This window comes from Mustelus asterias, chromosome 3, assembly GCF_964213995.1.
Source record: "Mustelus asterias chromosome 3, sMusAst1.hap1.1, whole genome shotgun sequence".
NCBI lineage: Eukaryota > Metazoa > Chordata > Chondrichthyes > Carcharhiniformes > Triakidae > Mustelus > Mustelus asterias.
Window position 1 is genome coordinate 52911439 of NC_135803.1, and position 12922 is coordinate 52924360.

General features: G+C 45.1%; 1 protein-coding gene across 6 annotated transcripts in view; it reads left to right on the plus strand.

The window, feature by feature from the left end:
* acsl3a (acyl-CoA synthetase long chain family member 3a) overlaps window positions 1-12922 on the plus strand; it is a 116502-nt gene that overhangs the window by 96107 nt on the left and 7473 nt on the right. For all 6 annotated transcript variants that reach the window (XM_078208848.1, XM_078208840.1, XM_078208862.1 and 3 more), the window contains 4 exons: window positions 746-820; window positions 4339-4530; window positions 6752-6866; window positions 8146-8303. In XM_078208848.1, coding sequence (XP_078064974.1) covers window positions 746-820; window positions 4339-4530; window positions 6752-6866; window positions 8146-8303 — 540 coding nt within the window. The remainder of the gene's footprint in view (window positions 1-745; window positions 821-4338; window positions 4531-6751; window positions 6867-8145; window positions 8304-12922) is intronic.

Sequence of the window (12922 nt, forward strand, 5' to 3'; positions counted from 1 at the left end):
GCTGTGTGGTGTATCCAAAAGTTGCAAAACAAAATGTCTTCTCTGTTAGCCTTGTAGGAAAAATGCAGAATGCAACATGACTAAACATTCCAAACAGTGATGAAGTATTGCCAATTTTCTTTACCTCAGATTTTATAAAATTTACAATTACTATGTTGTCAACGATTTACAGTATTTTCATGTAAGCAACAAATTAGATATTGTTAAAAATGTTTGCTTCTGTCAGGAAACCTGGTGATAATTTGTTCATAACTTGTGTAAATATCACATAACTTAGTGAAAGATTTGAACCTAAACAAAAAACATTCAGAAACAAGCAGTTTTTCACCTTTTTAAAAAAAAACCCATAGAAGATGGCAGTTCGTTCAGTTTTAAAATAATTAATTCCAATGTTGTAACTATTTCACAAAAACTATCTGCTGTGTAAGTCCAGAGGTGCAAAATATTATTAGAATGTAGTTATAAGAAAATTAGGATGTGCAACCTTTGATTTTACAGCATACATTAAAGACAACAGACATCGCATATTTGTTCTTTTTTAATCTTAACTGATGCTTGCATCAACAGTTTAAAATAGGAGGGAGATTGAGAGACCATGCAGGCTGAACATCTTTAATGTGTTTGAAGTTCCACATAGATATTTGGTCACCTTGCCAAGCAAGTCTATATTTAATTGCCTTAAAGGTGAATAATATCTAATCTTCACAATTTAAGATTTCATTGAAGTTACTTTTATTAATTTTAGTGTTTGACTACACCACTGGTCGTGTGGGAGCTCCACTGCCCTGCTGCGAGATTACATTAAAGAACTGGGAAGAAGGTGAGCAAAACCCACTTATTTCAAATGAAGGAACACAGCTGAAATGTCCAGTAAGAACTTGAATCTAATTTCAGGCTTGATCAACTGAGCAAATGTATTATGGCACAAATTTCTTGGACAAATTGTAATGTTTACAGTCCTACTAATTTATATTTGCTTCCAACTATGTATTATGATTCATGACGCAACAACATCTTGCCTCTATGTCGTACCTTTGATGACACAAGACATATCAAAGTGCTTCACCAAAGCAATTATCAAACAAAATTTAACATGGAGCCATGCAAAGAGGTATTCATATAAGTGACCAAAAGTTTGGTCAAAGAGCTAAGTATGTTTTAAAGGAGGCCGAGACGTGCAGAAGTTTAGGGAGGGAATTCCAGGGCTGAGGGCCAGAACCTCTCGAGACACAGCTGTTAATGTTGGAATGAAAATCAGGGCCGGAATTCTCCAGCCATTCACACCAGCCGGATTCTTTGGTCCTGCTGCAATGAGCGGACGTTTAACTAAACGCCAAATTCTCTGTCCTCGTTTGCAGTGGCAGTGGGGCATGAATGGCCAGAGAATTCCAGCCAAGCTCTGTATAAGAAGCAAGGATTAGAAGAGGGCAGAAATCTTGAAGGGCTGTAAGGATGGAGGAGGTTATAGAGATGGAGAGAAGTCATGGAGGGAACTGAAAACAAGGATGTGAATTTTAAAATCAAGGCAATGACAGACTCCGAGCCAGTATAGGTCAGTGTGCTCAAGGATGACGTGTGAACAAGACTTAGGATATAGGTGCCAGAGTTTTGGATGATCTCATTTATGGAAAGCGCAAAGTGATAGACCAGCCAGGATAGCACTGCAATAGTCAGGTCTAACGATACAAAGACATGGATGCAAATGAGCTACGGCAGCGGTGAAGACATGAGCCCTGTGATGCGAAAAAGAGTCCTGCATTTAGTGAGGGGCAGAAAGGGCCTGTTGAGGGCAACCCACCTGCTGGCAACAGAATGTGAATTAAACACATTAAAGAGTTGCCTGAGACCAATTATCCTGAGCCCACCGGGATTTAATGGCACCCACATGGACTTCCCACTTCCACAGAAAGCTGCGTGGTGTGGGGTTGATATTCTTGTTTGTAGGCACTCAGTGCCCGAGCGAGAGAGCCGGTATCAGGAAAATGGTGTGGGGTTGGGGTTAGACTGAAAACCCTTCATTCTGCTCCATTTACCCTCCAGGGATCCAGTCACAATCCCTAGTGAAGACCTCACTGTATTACTGTCAGCAGCCACCACTGCCGCTAGTGAAGTCTCTGCTGGCCTCTGCTTGCTCAGTAGCTTTAAAGTTATGATTCCCACACAACTGAAGATTTGATGGAGTGGGAGACCTGAAACTGTCCAGGAAAGTGTCTGTTTGGAACAAAATAGCATAAGGCCTCCCATGGAATGATGAAGCGAGGTTCCCACAGTTCTCTAACCAGTGTGTAGCACCCCTATTACCTCTGCCAAAGGCTCGAGACTTCTCAACATTTAATTGGAGAAAATTTCAGCTCATCCAATACTGGATGTTGGACAAGTAGCGTGACAAATCAGGAGCAATGGAAGGGTTGAGGTAGATGGAGCTGAATATCATCAGTGCACATATGTAATCTGCTGCTCCTTGGCAACATTTTCCAAAAACTCATCATGTAGACGAGATGTAGAAGGGAACCAGGGAAACTACTTAAGTGACAGTGTTGGAATATGTGATTCTCCCTCTGGCTATAACTGATAGACAGAAATGGGAAAGGGGCTTCCAATCCCGCTGGGCAACAGAGGAGAGGTGTTGAAGGAAGATGGTATGAGCCATGTCAGATTCCGCAGACAGGTTGAGAAGGGTGTTGTGAAAGTTTACCATGGTCACAGTGATACAGGATGTAACGTGTGACTTTAAAGACCATTTCAGTGCTCTGGTAATGGTGGAAGATTGATTTGAAAGGTTTAAATATTTAGTTGAAAAATGGGCATGGACCTGGAGGCAACCAGATGTTTATGGACTTGAGAAGAAAGAGAGCTAGAGCAGTTGTTTGCTAGGATAAAGGTGTGAAGGTGTATATTTTTGAGAAGATGAATGTTGTCAGGTTTGAATGCTGGGGTAATAGCTGAGGGGAGGGAACTGATACTCATAATCGGTTGATATTACTATCAGGAAGGGAAGGTTGAGAAGAAGAGATGCTGACATATAACACATTGAGAACTATCACTGATCGTAAAATAAAATGTCATATGAATTTGACATTGTATGATTATCAGTTCAATTTAAAACTTTTGCAATCCTGTATTTGGTGCATCTATTGCAATCTGTGTCCTTCTAACATCACTCCCATTCCAAATCTATTTATTTGGGGGGAAAAAACTTCAATACTGCTTTATGTCCTGCAGCATGTCACCAATCCCAAGCAGCTGGAATTTTTAAGTTTTCAGCAGCAGAGAAGTATTTGCAGTTGTATGGCCAAGTGTCATGGATGCCCTGCTTGCTGGAGCAGAGCAGAATACCACCTTCCTCATTGATTTCGGCAATCGTAAGGAGTGAGCTCAGAATTTTGCAACAAGTCCAGACTCCCTTGTGCGCAGAGTACCCTTAACTGAAAATAGCACCGTCAATTACCAGAACATGAGGCAGAAGGATATGTAAATCAGTTGCCAGGAACATCCTCATGCAGGTCTGTGCAAGATATGTAGACAGCTACCACAATATAATTTTCTGACATCTCACCATCTGGAAGGATAAGGTACTTAGGTCAATTATGTATCATTCGATTGATACATGGGGTTTTAATTGTAATCATTCTGTTCATATCCCAATTTGCTGTATCAGTTTTATTAAAATTCCATATCGCCAAATTATAAAAAGGGTAATCTTGATTTTTTTAAAACGTCAAATCTTTTATGTATACAATTCTTCGAAATGAGTGTTTGTGGGTATCTTGATATAGACTTGGATTTATTCCTCAACTAATTAAACTCATTAATATATCATCAAAAAGGAATCCTGGATTTGATCATAAGAATTGGAGTATTAAAGTAAGACTGTAGTTATATCTATTACTATTTCATAAATGTGGGATGGTCTGTTCCAGTAATATGCTCCTCAGTATGAAAAAGAACTGTCACTTTTTGTCTGTGTGACAGCAGCAAAAGTATACGAGCCCTGATAACCTACTGAGTCCAGCGAGAATGGGGCACATTTAGGTTGGAAACACAAAATACATAGTTTTGATTTTATGCTGGAGCTCGGGAAGAGGCGAAATGGGGTTTCTCAATAGACTTACTACAGTAAAATTGGAGCCAGTTTATTTTCTTCCTGTTACTTCCTTCTATAATATGGTATGAAATAAAAGTTCAGCCGTGGACATTATAAGACCTGGCAAACTGCAATAGATAGTGACATTATGCATTATAGATTTATTATCAAAATGTTATTATTGCCTAGAATTTGCATGCGTTGTTTAGAATAAAGTCTGTTTTTAAAAAAAACTTTTTTTTCCTCTTGGCCAGGTGGATATACAGTATATGACAAGCCACATGCTAGAGGGGAAATTCTTATTGGTGGCCCAAATGTTACCCTGGGATACTTCAAGAACAAATCCAAAACACTTGAAGATTATTTTGTAGATAAGAATGGACAGGCATGGTTTTGTACTGGAGATATAGGTGAATTTCAAGATGATGGATGCCTTAAGGTCATTGGTGAGTATTTGAAGAACTCCGATAATATAGTACGTAAACTTCAGCCATAATGTTTCTGCTTGATGTCAAATTGCAATGTCCCATGATTTTATTGTACTGATTAGTTTAGAAGCTTATGTGTGGAAATGTTATTTTAAAGCTTTCTTAAAAGATATTTTCCCTCAGAAGTCAGTATGTCTTTTGGATATTTTGTGTGGAGACCCTTAGAATGTTTTTTTTTCCCATTGGGTTACTGCCAATTACAAGTCAATGTAATCTTGGGAAAATGCATTTTTCAACAACTGAAAATGCTAAATTTGATTAGTAGTTAAATCCTTGTGCCCTTCTGAGAAATATAAGTGCTCCTACTAAAGCATTGCCATATGTTTAACTTCTCAGATTTGCCCCCAGGAATTAGTCAAACTTTCTTTGTGCTGCGTTTATGTTACTAAACCATCAGTCAGCAAACATCTGGGAGCAGCTGTTTTACTTGAACACAGTCTCATAAAGCATGATGGGCAATTTGGATTTGCTGCAAACATTTTTATGCAAATGTTAATTCAATCTCCATTTGTTTTTCAAATTTCCCAGTTCTTTTGCCTTCTGTATTAAGCTTTTTACCATAAAATGTTGTTAGTGAAACATATTGGCTGGAACTTCTCGGCTGTTTATGTTGGTGGGACCTTCTGGTCCTGCAGATGGCGTAACCCCGCTGTGGATTTCCCGAGGGTATGGGGTGGAGTCGATGAGAAATCCCACTGACAGCGATGGGACCAGAAGGTCCCGTTGCTGGCAATGGTGCACTGCCTCCTGCCATGAGAAAGATGCCACGGGGGAGGCCAGAGAATCCCATCCATTAAGTTTTATTTAAATATGCATACTGCCAATTGTTGGCATTATTTATATATTGTTCTTTCAGTAGAAAGCTATAATTTGCCTTTTTAAAAAAACGTACCAGGGTTCGACAGGGCATCAAGTTAAAGGTCGCATGAGGTACAGGAACTTGACCTTTCAACCAGGATCCACTTGACTTCCCATCTTGTCTTTTATCATCTGAGGTTAATTAGGGATTGTTTAAGCTTTCCTAGAGTTTAGATTTCTTGGATCTGAGAGATAAGAAACATTTTAATGAATCCCATTAACTTTTTGATTTGAATATTTGATTATAAAATAAAGGTTAAGCTCTTTTTAGAAAGAAGCAAGAAGGGCAGCAAGGCCATTCCTGTGACTGATGGCCAGGCAATTGTCCTTTTGTATGCATTCCATTAGACCACATATTTGCCTCATGCAACCAAATGTCAGCACCTCCAGGGAAGTTTCAAGAAAACTCTCTAGTGTTTCAAAGGGATTAACCAGTTCCTCCTGGTTATTGCTAATTTTCCAAAGTATTCAACTCCATTCTGTTCCCAAGCCCACTGGGTCTAAGAAGCTGGCCAAAAAATATTGAGATAATGTTACTGTAGCTATTTTGAAGATGCAAGAGGAACTCGAATAGCAATAAGGTTAGAACATTAAGAGAGAATCACGATTTTGCAACATGCTGTCAGCCTGGTGTTGGCAGCATTAACATGTTTAAGATCAGTCTTTAGCAACCAGAAAACTGAATGCTTTAAATTCACAAATGTATCAAAGTATATTTTGCTCACTACGTCAGTCTGATATAGGACAGAGTTTTGGTGTTTTGGTGGTGATGTATAACGGATAAAATCAGATCAACCATTTGTTATACACCTATCAATATTCGCCAAGGTCCAAGTTCTGAAATACCCTCCCTTCACCTTTCTGCCTCTCTACCTTGCTTTCTTTAAAACCTAGTTCTTTGACCAAGCTTTCATTCATCTGACCTAATATGATTATTTTTAAAAATTGAACCATTCATAAAACTTCAGTATTGATAAAATATTGATGTCGACTCAAAAGCAGGTGGAAGTGCCAAATATGTTAATAGTTGTTAATTTAATGGCAAGTGTATTAACTGCTTTTTAAAAATTTCTACTGTTAACATTTTTAAATTAAAGGGAATGATAAATTTACTGCCAAAAGTTGTCAAATTATTTATTTGTCAAGTTTCAATTTAAAACATTCTCATTTAGAGAAGGTGCAGTTTTTATGCAAATTGGATTCAGGCAAAACCATTTTTGTCCACATTGGACAAATGTTGATTCAGATGGTGTTAATGAATTTTTCTTGCAAAATCTTATTTTAAGAGTTGCTATTATAAGTGCAATGATATATTTTGTAGATCGTAAGAAAGATCTTGTGAAGCTGCAGGCCGGAGAATATGTTGCCCTGGGAAAGGTGGAATCTGCTTTGAAGAACAGCCCATTAATAGATAATATCTGCGCCTATGCAAACAGGTAAGAACTCTGCAAAATACACTGCTTTGTGAGTAAAATGCTCAGCGTCTTAAGATTGCTGTTTTCCCCCTAAATTATATTAGGGTACAGATACAGGACGTAAATTTAAGTTGTTTATGTAGAAGCTAGATGTTGGTGTGTTGACTTATTTTTTTCTCCCCTGGAAGGTGATTTAAGGGAGGGAGCAACCTCCCTATAAATTCATTGTACCTTTCATGGGAACCCCAGGACAGTCCAAAGGGAGCATTGCAGGCCTCTTTCCCTTTTCCCTCTGTTTAACATTTGGAATTTGACCATTTGCTTGCCATAAAGTTGAAGAAATTCTGCTTCCTATTTCCATAACTGGCAAAATTGGACCATAATTTATTGTCAGAATAACAGTGAGAGAATTGGCACTCTCTGTTAAATATGTGCAAATGTTACAGAAATTTCAGGTGAGGACAGATGTGAGATTAAATGTAGAAATCCAGAAGTTGCCCTCCCAGATGTTTCAGCATCATGTGAATTCGCCTATTGTCAGTCTGACCATTGGAATGCTTTGAATAGCATGAAGTTGATGTAGTTGTACTGTAGATATAAATTAAACTCACCACCAAAAGTTAAATTGCCATGACAAGTCTTAAGTACTTTTTTTAAGATGTGGTAAGTATTAATTTCTGCCTTTCAATCTCTCTGACACTGAAAATTAACTATTATAAGTATGAAGTCGAAATTTCTTAAATTACTTTTAAAATTTTATTTTTATTTTCTCTCTTCTTTCTCTTCTGTACCTGATTTGACATTGAATTCACCCATTCTAATTGACACATCTGTCTCAGTCCTTATGCTGTCCATTTCACAAACTTTCAATGTGATTGGTTAAGGAGATAATCTTACCCTGTTCACTCAGGTCTCGGATGCCAGGTCTCCCTCGCTGTGCCAGTAAAAGCTCTAACTTTCAGCAACCTGCCATGTAAAAACTTAAAATACCTAAATTTGTAAGGGCAAATTTATCTGTTGACAGTTGCTGCTGGATGTGTAATGCATAAAATTATGGGTCTATGTGTTTCAACTTTTTTTAAAAAAATGCAGTGCCTCCCTTGATTATGCAACTGGAATATTAATTGCATTCATGGGGATGCTGCTTGGGTGAGAGACGTAAACTATGTTCCGATACAATTGATAACGTGACATTGTATTTTTTTGTAAAATTTTAATGTAAAGTTTTCAAATTTAAATGTCTTTATTTTAAAGATTTATCAACACCATTCAGACTAATGGATTTATTTTGTTTTTTCAGTGATCAGTCTTATGTCATCTGTTTTGTGGTGCCCAATCAGAAGCAGCTTTTAGCTTTGGCTCAACAGAAGGGAATAATAGGAACCTGGAATGACATTTGTAATCGCCCAGAAATGGAGAAGGAGGTACTGAGAGAAATTACTGATGCTGCTGCAATAGGTGAGCTTGAATAATTGCTTCATTGGAGAGGACAATCCAAATTTAATCTTGAATCAAAAGAGATAATGTTCCAAAATTACTGAATTGGTTAATTTACAGCATCAACTATTATTGGCCTTGTAGATCAAAAGTAGTAGATGTTGGTTCTGATCTGTCATTCCTAATACACTGAATACTGATACAATGGATGGCACAGTGGTTAGCACTGCGGCCTCACAGCGCCAGGGACCCGGGTTCAATTCCCGGCTTGGGTCACTGTCTGTGTGGAGTTTGCACATTCTCCCCGGGTCTGCGTGGGTTTTCTCCGGGTGCTCGGGTTTCCTCCCACAGTCTGAAAAACATGCTGGTTAGGTGCATTGACGCGAACAGGCACCAGAATGTGGCGACTCGGGGAATTTCACAGTAACTTCATTGCAGTGTTAATGTAAGCCTTACTTGTGACTAATAAATAACCTACTTACAGCCTCAGCCATCTGTCAGGTTCTCCTGTCAAACCGAACTTCAATGTTTCCCGACAGAAAGTGTGGGAGGAGAAAATAGGCTTTTTGGATAAAACTAAAGGAAATGACAAAAATAATAGTGATTAGGGCAACTAACTGGTAATAGCAAATGCTCTTAATCATTAGCTCAAGATGAGTCTATATGTAAAGCGTTTTAAGGTAAGAGAAACAATAGGAAATAGCAGCATGTGAGTGAAATGGGCAAAAAATTGGGATTGTATTTATGATCCATAAAACAATTCATATAGTGACCTTCTAATTGGATTCCTTTTAAGGAAATACAACGCACATGCATTTTCTCTTCTCCATTTCAGCATTGGAAATTTGTTTATATTTTCTTCTTTGTAATTGGAAATTATAGTATGAAGTAACTGGAGTATTGAACAACAGTTAACATTCTGTTGACAATTTTATGTAAACACAAATAGGGGATGAAAATTGCAAACTTTTTGAAGATTTAAGTTTTGATGCTGTTTACTCCATGATCTAATAAAATACCATCAGGTATGAGAGTTGCCATTAGATCTATTGCCAAGATGCATTAAGACCATAATATGTAGGAGCAGAAGGAGGCCATTTGGCCATTGAGTCTGCAGCAGAGCATCTTAGCTAGGCCCTTACCCCGCACCCTATCTCCATAAACCCGCACCCTGTCTCCATAAACCCGCACCCTGTCTCCATAACCCCGCACCCTGTCTCCATAACCCTGCACCCTGTCTCCATAACCCCGCACCCTGTCTCCATAACCCTGCACCCTGTCTCCATAACCCCGCACCCTGTCTCCATAACCCCGCACCCTGTCTCCATAACCCCGCACCCTGTCTCCATAACCCCGCACCCTGTCTCCATAACCCTGCACCCTGTCTCCATAACCCCGCACCCTGTCTCCATAACCCCGCACCCTGTCTCCATAACCCCGCACCCTGTCTCCATAACCCCGTACCCTGTCTCCATAACCCCGCACCCTGTCTCCATAACCCCGCACCTTGTCTCCATAACCCCGCACCTTGTCTCCATAACCCCGCACCCTGTCTCCATAACCCCGCACCCTGTCTCCATAACCCCGCACCCTGTCTCCATAACCCCGCACCCTGTCTCCATAACACCGCACCCTGTCTCCATAACACCGCACCCTGTCTCCATAACCCCGCACCCTGTCTCCATAACCCCGCACCCTGTCTCCATAACCCCGCACCCTGTCTCCATAACCCCGCACCCTGTCTCCATAACCCCGCACCCTGTCTCCATAACCCCGCACCCTGTCTCCATAACCCCGCACCCTGTCTCCATAACCCCGCACCCTGTCTCCATAACCCCGCACCCTGTCTCCATAACCCCGCACCCTGTCTCCATAACCCCGCACCCTGTCTCCATAACCCCGCACCCTGTCTCCATAACCCCGCACCCTGTCTCCATAACCCCGCACCCTGTCTCCATAACCCCGCACCCTGTCTCCATAACCCCGCACCCTGTCTCCATAACCCCGCACCCTGTCTCCATAACCCCGCACCCTGTCTCCATAACCCCGCACCCTGTCTCCATAACCCCGCACCCTGTCTCCATAACCCCGCACCCTGTCTCCATAACCCCGCACCCTGTCTCCATAACCCCGCACCCTGTCTCCATAACCCCGCACCCTGTCTCCATAACCCCGCACCCTGTCTCCATAACCCCGCACCCTGTCTCCATAACCCCGCACCCTGTCTCCATAACCCCGCACCCTGTCTCCATAACCCCGCACCCTGTCTCCATAACCCCGCACCCTGTCTCCATAACCCCGCACCCTGTCTCCATAACCCCGCACCCTGTCTCCATAACCCCGCACCCTGTCTCCATAACCCCGCACCCTGTCTCCATAACCCCGCACCCTGTCTCCATAACCCCGCACCCTGTCTCCATAACCCCGCACCCTGTCTCCATAACCCCGCACCCTGTCTCCATAACCCCGCACCCTGTCTCCATAACCCCGCACCCTGTCTCCATAACCCCGCACCCTGTCTCCATAACCCCGCACCCTGTCTCCATAACCCCGCACCCTGTCTCCATAACCCCGCACCCTGTCTCCATAACCCCGCACCCTGTCTCCATAACCCCGCACCCTGTCTCCATAACCCCGCACCCTGTCTCCATAACCCCGCACCCTGTCTCCATAACCCCGCACCCTGTCTCCATAACCCCGCACCCTGTCTCCATAACCCCGCACCCTGTCTCCATAACCCCGCACCCTGTCTCCATAACCCCGCACCCTGTCTCCATAACCCCGCACCCTGTCTCCATAACCCCGCACCCTGTCTCCATAACCCCGCACCCTGTCTCCATAGCCCCGCACCCTGTCTCCATAACCCCGCACCCTGTCTCCATAGCCCCGCACCCTGTCTCCATAGCCCCGCACCCTGTCTCCATAGCCCCGCACCCTGTCTCCATAGCCCCGCACCCTGTCTCCATAGCCCCGCACCCTGTCTCCATAGCCCCGCACCCTGTCTCCATAGCCCCGCACCCTGTCTCCATAGCCCCGCACCCTGTCTCCATAGCCCCGCACCCTGTCTCCATAGCCCCGCACCCTGTCTCCATAGCCCCGCACCCTGTCTCCATAGCCCCGCACCCTGTCTCCATAGCCCCGCACCCTGTCTCCATAGCCCCGCACCCTGTCTCCATAGCCCCGCACCCTGTCTCCATAGCCCCGCACCCTGTCTCCATAGCCCCGCACCCTGTCTCCATAGCCCCGCACCCTGTCTCCATAGCCCCGCACCCTGTCTCCATAGCCCCGCACCCTGTCTCCATAGCCCCGCACCCTGTCTCCATAGCCCCGCACCCTGTCTCCATAGCCCCGCACCCTGTCTCCATAGCCCCGCACCCTGTCTCCATAGCCCCGCACCCTGTCTCCATAGCCCCGCACCCTGTCTCCATAGCCCCGCACCCTGTCTCCATAGCCCCGCACCCTGTCTCCATAGCCCCGCACCCTGTCTCCATAGCCCCGCACCCTGTCTCCATAGCCCCGCACCCTGTCTCCATAGCCCCGCACCCTGTCTCCATAGCCCCGCACCCTGTCTCCATAGCCCCGCACCCTGTCTCCATAGCCCCGCACCCTGTCTCCATAGCCCCGCACCCTGTCTCCATAGCCCCGCACCCTGTCTCCATAGCCCCGCACCCTGTCTCCATAGCCCCGCACCCTGTCTCCATAGCCCCGCACCCTGTCTCCATAGCCCCGCACCCTGTCTCCATAGCCCCGCACCCTGTCTCCATAGCCCCGCACCCTGTCTCCATAGCCCCGCACCCTGTCTCCATAGCCCCGCACCCTGTCTCCATAGCCCCGCACCCTGTCTCCATAGCCCCGCACCCTGTCTCCATAGCCCCGCACCCTGTCTCCATAGCCCCGCACCCTGTCTCCATAGCCCCGCACCCTGTCTCCATAGCCCCGCACCCTGTCTCCATAGCCCCGCACCCTGTCTCCATAGCCCCGCACCCTGTCTCCATAGCCCCGCACCCTGTCTCCATAGCCCCGCACCCTGTCTCCATAGCCCCGCACCCTGTCTCCATAGCCCCGCACCCTGTCTCCATAGCCCCGCACCCTGTCTCCATAGCCCCGCACCCTGTCTCCATAGCCCCGCACCCTGTCTCCATAGCCCCGCACCCTGTCTCCATAGCCCCGCACCCTGTCTCCATAGCCCCGCACCCTGTCTCCATAGCCCCGCACCCTGTCTCCATAGCCCCGCACCCTGTCTCCATAGCCCCGCACCCTGTCTCCATAGCCCCGCACCCTGTCTCCATAGCCCCGCACCCTGTCTCCATAGCCCCGCACCCTGTCTCCATAGCCCCGCACCCTGTCTCCATAGCCCCGCACCCTGTCTCCATAGCCCCGCACCCTGTCTCCATAGCCCCGCACCCTGTCTCCATAGCCCCGCACCCTGTCTCCATAGCCCCGCACCCTGTCTCCATAGCCCCGCACCCTGTCTCCATAGCCCCGCACCCTGTCTCCATAGCCCCGCACCCTGTCTCCATAGCCCCGCACCCTGTCTCCATAGCCCCGCACCCTGTCTCCATAGCCCCGCACCCTGTCTCCATAGCCCCGCACCCTGTCTCCATAGCCCCGCACCCTGTCTCCATAGCCCCGCACCCTGT